At 36.4% G+C, this 7487-nt stretch overlaps 1 protein-coding gene across 1 annotated transcript; it reads left to right on the top strand.

The window, feature by feature from the left end:
* The first annotated feature begins 6136 nt into the window (after positions 1-6136).
* LOC133317320 (uncharacterized) lies at positions 6137-7174 on the top strand. The gene is made up of 2 exons (XM_061519184.1): positions 6137-6762; positions 6874-7174. The coding sequence occupies exons 1-2, from the start codon at positions 6137-6139 to the stop codon at positions 7172-7174; spliced, it is 927 nt and encodes a 308-aa protein (XP_061375168.1).
* The last annotated feature ends 313 nt before the right edge of the window (positions 7175-7487 follow it).

Raw genomic sequence — 7487 nt, 5'->3', positions numbered from 1 at the left:
GTGTTAGTGGAAGCTGGTATCCCCCTGGAGTTGACTATCGTTATCAGAGCTTGCATATCTTCGACCAATTTTCAGGTGCTATGGAACAGTAGCAAATCAGATAAGTTCATTCTGACAAGGGGGATTCGTCAGGGAGATCCATTGTCACCTTATTTATTTGTTTTGTGTATGGAAAAACTGTCTCACTTGATAGTTGAAGCAGTGAAGTCTAAGCATTGGAAGCCTATAAAAGCTGGGAGATGATGCCCTCTTATCTCTCATCTTATGTTCGCAGATGACTTAGTCCTTTTTGGGGAAGCTAGTCTAGAACAGCTAGAAGTGATGCTGGACTTCCTTAATACCTTTTGCACCATGTCAGGTCAGCTTGTTAGCATTGAGAAGACGGTGATATACTTCTCCAGGAACACTCCGCTACATTCTAAGGAGGCTATTACCCATGCCAGTGGTTTCAGGCAAGCTGAGTCTCTAGGAAAATATCTTGGAGCTACTCTTTACCATGGCCGTGGCAGATTACGGAATTACTCATCAGTCATCCAGAGGGTGAAGTCTAGACTTTCAGGATGGAAGAGTAACCTCTTATCCTTTGCGGGGCATTCGACTCTAGCCAAATCTATCCTCAGCTCCATTCCTACTTACCACATGCAGCATGGTTCGATCCCTATCACGATTTGCAGTGAGATTGAAAAAATCCAAAGGGCTTTTGTCTGGGGAGACCTTGCGGATAAAAGGAAAGTTCACCTGGTTGCTTGGGAGAAGATCTGTATGCCCAGGTCGGCTAGTGGTCTGGGATTTCATAGCCTCAGGGCCCACAATGAAGCGTTCCTCTTCAAAGTTGCCTGGAAGATGTTAACTAACGAAGATGCCCTTTGCACTCAGGTGCTGGCAGGTAAGTACAAGAGGGGACTAAATCTCAAAAGGCAGGCTGCTTCTTGTCAACAGTATGATTCCAACCTTTGGATAGGGTTGTGCCGTATTTGGGAGGATCTCCTTGGCCGTCTTCATTGGAAACTAGGCAATGGTAAGGATACAAATTTTTGGAAAGACTCTTGGACCTTGCTGGATGGCCTTCTTTGTGAGCTCTCTGTTGATAGCTCCTCCCCCATTAACCTTGAAGCCAATGTTGCTAACCTGTTTGATGTTAATACCGGTGATTGGCATTGGGAATATCTCAATAGGGTCGTGCCTGAAAGGGTAATACAACATATTAGATCCTTCATTCCCCCTACTGTAGACGGCGGAGCGGATGCGCTGACTTGGAGAAAGAAATTACATTCAAGGGGTTATGTCAAGCATGCTTATCATTCGATTATGCACTTTGAGACACTACCCCACAACCCAATCTGGAATACAATCTGGAATTGGCATGGCCCATACCATTTGAGACAATTCACTTGGCTTATCCTTCATAGGCGAATCCTTACTAAAGACACTACTGCTTCTTGGAGAGGGTCTCCCTTCTGTCATGTCTGTGAGGACAATACTGAGAATGTTATCCATGTTTTAAGGGATTGCAAGAAGGAAATGCAGATCTGGAATAACTGGTTCCCTAGAGGAATACCACATCAGTTTCTTAGGTCAAGTCAGGAGGAGTGGATTAATGGTTGTATAACCAAGGGTTGGTCTCACTCCCAGCATTGTGAGTGGCTGGATATTTTTATAGTGACCATTTGGCACCTCTGGTCTTGGAGGAATAAGGAAGTGCATGATCCTCTCTTCATCAGACCCACCAAACCGAGGATGTGTATTCTAAACTATATAGGTGAGATCAAGCAAGCCTTTAACAACCAGGTATTAGCCCCCAATGTTTACGTGGATATGGCTCTTGTTCGATGGACACCTCCCCCTCATTCCTACTGGAAGGTCAATGTTGATGCTGCCATTAATAGAAACATTAACTTGGCTGCGTGTGGAGGACTTGTGAGGGACGAGTCAGGGATGTGGATTTCTGGTTTTGTATATAAAATTGGAAACTGTGATCCTCTTACTGCTGAGCTTTGGGCAATTCTCAAAGGGGTCCAGTTCGCTTGGGACCTGAGTGTTCAGAATCTTATTGTCGAGAGTGACTCTCTTCAGGCAATCCAAATGATCAATGAACAAGGGGGAGATAACTCTTATCAGTCCCATGCGAATGACATTAAAAGATGGGCGAACAAAGAGTGGAATATTAGTTTTGCTCGTGTCCACAGGGAAGGAAATTTTTGCGCCGATTGGATTGCCAAATCGACTTTTCACTACGATGTCTTATTTGCTGTATTGATCTCTGCCCCTCTCGGGCTTGGCCCCCTCTTGGAGGCAGATGTGAGCTCTGAGTAGTTTGTTTTTGGGTTCTGGGCGATAGCCCCTTCTTAATATTAAAAAAAAAGCTTTAAATACCAATCAAAACTCGTTTGTGGTCCAGATTAGATCGGTTTTTGAAAGTAAAAATTATTTAATCCAATTTCTTTGCTTTATTCATATAATCATCTATTCGGTTTGTATTTTTTTCAAATCTGATCCGATCCGATCCAATCCAATCCTATTTTTTTTGGTTTGGATTGGATCAATTTTTGGTTTTTTTAAAAATATAAAATTTGTTCGATGATTATTGTATAAATTACATATCTTTTGTATATATTGACTTTGTAAAGTTTTTTTTTTAGAAATACAGAAGTATCAATAAACAATAATCTATTTTTTTTAGCAAAGAGATACGTAGCTCTAGACAAATGAAATTTTACTGATGGGGTGTGGCTAGATTTTTTCTTGGGTTTATCTTATGGGTTAATGGGTCTTGGGTTTAGAATTTTTTGGGACTATGATTGGGCACAGGTCCAAGTAAGTAGAAAAGAATTAATATATTGGATCAGTTTGGTTTGGATTGGATCGATTTTACCAATCAAACCGAAAACCAATCCAATCCAATTAAAATTTGCAGGTTTTTTTTCGGTTTTCGATTTTTTGATTTTCAATTAATTCGGTTATTGATTTTTCGGTTCGATCACTGCGATTTGAATCGATTTGGATCAGTTGATGAACATCTCTATTACTAGTTAAAGCTAGGCACTTGACACTTCGTTAGACAAGCACCAAGCTAGAGACAATATTTAATATTGTGACAATAGCCCAGGCCTGGTATGGCCACGAGAGCCAAATTCGTGTGCACATAACTATTACCCTGAATCCACATTCAAAGGTAATCGGTAAAACTCTTAGCCACTAGGGCATTGATAAACCCTTGGTTCATCAGGTTTTTAAGCATGAATTAATATCAATTTGTGTGATTAAATGGATGAAAAAGAGGTTAATATCCTGGAAATCTCTCAAATACAAGTTCTGAAGCTTATGTTGAAAATTTACATTGTTCTTGTAGGGAAATGAAGCTCAATGAAGCAAAAGAGAGAAGGAAGAAAATTCTGAAGAATGGAAAAATTCTAAGTGTTGGGCGCTAAAACGCCCAAAGTCAAGAGTTTTAGCGCCATGCTGTTCAAAAAGATGCTGGTGCTGAGCGCTAAAACGCCCAAATCGAACATTTTAGCGCCCTGCTATGCGAAAAGGTTCTGGTGCTGAGCGCTAAAACGCCTAAATCGAATGTTTTAGCGCCCAAGACAGTTAAAAGTGGTTGCTCATCCGTCCAAGTTGAGCGCTAAAACATCCAAGAATGAGCGTTTTAGCGCCTATATCAGTTTCTGGTTGTTATTCAGTTGTATTTTGTAACTCTATATAAGGCAAGGGCCTTCACATTTAGACACATCCTATTCTCTCTCTCTCTCTCAGATTCTAATCTGACCTGGCCCATCACACTAGGAGAGGGGAGATCAAATCAGATCTTTCATAGATCTGATCTGACTCCTCATTCTCTCTGAACTTCCAAATTCCTTAGGATTAGTTTATGTAATAGTTAGTACTTCTTTATGTAATTGTAATTGAAGATTGAAGACTCAACTATCATGACAATAGAGTTTGATCTTTCTTCTTCCTTTGTTTGTATTTCAATTATGTCTGAGTAGAGTCCTTTGTAGTCTGATTCAATGGAACTCAAGTTTGAATTTATGAATAGTTAATTAGATGTCTTGTTTATCTATTATGTGATTTGTATTAAGTTGTCTTGATTAATTCTTCATGTTGATAAATAGTGTAGAACATACATGTTTACATTGTTTCTCTATTTTTGACAACTTCATCATTAGTGTTCTAGTAGTCAAGACATTGATGCTAGGAGTCTGATGTGGTCTTAAGACTTTAGTGATTAATGCATGTATTAAGAAAGGAATCACCAAGACATTGGGGTTTCTGATTAATGTATCTATCAGGGTAGTAAGACATTACATCTTGAGATGATAAGAAAAAAGTTGATCAACATCACATAGTAGGTAATTCATTATGGAAATTGGTTCATCCATAAATTCATGCTTGAGGGAAATTGACATCTGAATACTTGTTTACATTATAATTCACATTTTATTTTCTTATTAAGTTTTAATACAATTCAACTTAGTTTCTGGTGACAAGAAATTAATGCAATCAATGATCTTTTGGTTGATTCAACTTAAGTATATATGGTTAGTCAGTGCTTGAACACAAATCCTCATGGGAACGATCTTTACTCATCATTTTATTACTTGTTTGACTAGTGCACTTGCTAAATTTCGACAACAGGCATCTAGAATATAAGATCGATAAACATAATCTAAGGGGATAAACCTTCTGTTAAAGTTTACCACCAACCCTAACACCTCCTATAAGGACTTTAATTCATCAACTATATGTACAGGGCAACCCCCAAATTAGTAAAACCAAGATTCCACTGCCTACTAATTAACTTCTTAAGTCTTTTCAGGCACCACTCTTATAACTTTCGATTCAAGACCAACAACGCCTCCCCTTGGTAGATATTTACAGGTATAACTTTCCCTGAATCTTGGTAGAAACTTTCACTATATGACATTTTCCCTCCTTTTCAATTAATGAAATAAAGAACTTCGTGTTTTAAACATGTAATTTAAAACTGTGATTATACATTTGATTTCCTTTTTCCACTTTGTCATACACGGGTTGTGATTAAATTCCTTTCTATACTCCCGTAACTTTTACTTTCAAATATATGCTACATCATAGGATTGTTTGGCATTCCCCTCCTTCGAGTTTGCGCCAGATTGTTTTAAAAAATTACATTTAATGTATCATTTATTATTAAATAAATTATACATCTATTTAATAAATTTATTCAAATACCAGTTTTACTGGTTGTAGTTCCTTGATGACATAAATTAAGCCAAAGGGTGGAATTTACAGTATTGTTGTGAAGTCAAATTGATGTTGTCTGCATAAATTGTTTTGAAATAGTAGCTTTTATATAAAGAATAATATCTATTACATGTTTTAATTATTTAAAGAAAATAAAGATGAGAGTGAGAGTAGGGGGAAGGGGTAGGTGATTTATATAAAGGCCGGGAGAGGAGAGGGATAAGTGAGTGTCACCTCTTAAAGAAACACCACCCAACTTTAAATCTAAACCAAATTTTATTAAGTAAAATCCAATATTTTTACTGTTTTATTTTAATTTTAATGTTCACAAATTTTATATAAACCAAATTTTATTAAGTAAAATCCAATATTTTTGTTGTTTCATTTTAATTTTAATGTTCACAAATTTTATATAAACCAAATTTTATTATTTTATAATTAAATTATGAAATAATAATGACTAACATAATTAGTATTGTTGGTCCTTTCGTATGTCAATTGCATTGTTCCCTCGCACACCAGCACCTTGAGCAATGAATAGGGGGCTAGATTTATAAATTTGTTCTGCCCGTGTTGTGTCTTCTTAAATTTAATTATATTTTTTAAATAGTTTGCAGAGGAATTTCCTTCTGAAGTTTTGATGTGCTGAGTTGCTTTACTCTTCCCTCGCACACCAGCACCTTGAGCACCTCTGTATTAATTGCTTCCAATGTAATGTTTATAACAGCCTAATCTAAATAAGTTTGTATCAATTGGAAGGCCAGCGTGAAGGAAGCTTGTGCAACTCTTCAAAAGCTTTTATCAGGTACAACCTTACTTCGCTCTGTTTAATTCTTCACCTTTTTTATATTATATCTATAATTTTACAGTGCAAGCATTTTTAAGATGTACAAGCAATTAATCTTATCTAACTATGATTGATAAGAGTTGGATTGAGAAACCAATTAACTTGAAAGAGTTCTTAGATGAGGTAGTCCAATTTTTGGACTTTGCCTTTTCAAATGCATCTATAAATGGACAGATATTGTGTCCTTGCATTATATGTGGATTTCATCGTATGCTTGATAGAAATGAAATGTTTAGTCATCTACTTCAACAAGGATTTCCAAGGAAGTACACTTCTTGGTATATGCATGGGGAAAAATATATTAAATCTGTATCCCAAGTACAAGAAGAACCAGTTAGACAATATCCAATGCAAGATATGTTAAATGATGTTTTTGGTGTCTTTGTTGATAATGGAATTCAAGATTCTAGTCCCTCAAACATACCTAACAGTGACCACTCTAGGGGTACAGAAGATGCAAGTAAAGAAGAGCTAGAAAAAATTAAAGAGTTGCTACGGGATGAGAATCAAGATCTCTATAATGGATGCACAAAATATAACAAATTGTCATTCATTGTTAGATTGTATCATGTAAAAGTCTTATGTGGTGCACCTGATAAGACATTTTCAATGATTATTGAGCTATTATATGATGCTTATCCGTATGCTAAACTACCAACATCTTTTTATGAGGGAAAAAAGATGATCAAGAGGTTAGATCTAAGTTATGATAAGATTCATACATGTCCAAAAAATTACATGTTGTATTAGGGATCATTAGAGGATGACAAGAAAGATATATGTAAGAAGTGCAATACATCTAGGTTGAAAACAAATGAAAACGGTGGTGGTGAAAATGATTTGACGGAAGGAAAAAAGAAAAAGAAACCTCAACCAGAAAACGTATTGCGATATTTTCCTCTTATACCTAGGTTGAAAAGGCTATACATGTGCTTTAAAACTGCAGAGTTGTTGAAATGGCATGCTATGGGGGCAAACCCAGATGGGTTGTTAAGGCATCCAAGAGGTAGTAAAGCTTGGAAAGAGTTTGATTTATTGTATCCAGACTTTGCTTCAGAGAATGGGGATTTATTTTATCTTGTTGAGATGCTGTTTGTTTGGTGAGCATGGGGATTGTCCATGACACATAGACTGGTTTATGTCTTAGTTTTTTTTTGGAGTTGTAATAATGTATCAGGATATTGTCCGGACTACGTGATGTAGATTGTGATTTAGATACTCACTTTATATATATGTTGAGGTATTTCAGTATATGTCTTATTGCAATTTACATACAGGCGATATTTTATGAAATTGATTAAGTAATCAAGTTGGTAATTGATAATGACGTCATAATTGAAAAGAAAAAGAATATTCCGCATTTTTAATTAAGCGTAGCTTAATACGATGTAATGATAACACTACTGGATATATACGG

Source organism: Gastrolobium bilobum, unplaced genomic scaffold (genome assembly GCF_033153095.1).
Source record: "Gastrolobium bilobum isolate Gb01-03AN ecotype WA unplaced genomic scaffold, APGP_CSIRO_Gbil_v1 utg15924, whole genome shotgun sequence".
NCBI lineage: Eukaryota > Viridiplantae > Streptophyta > Magnoliopsida > Fabales > Fabaceae > Gastrolobium > Gastrolobium bilobum.
This window is presented reverse-complemented; position numbering and strand designations above follow the sequence as displayed.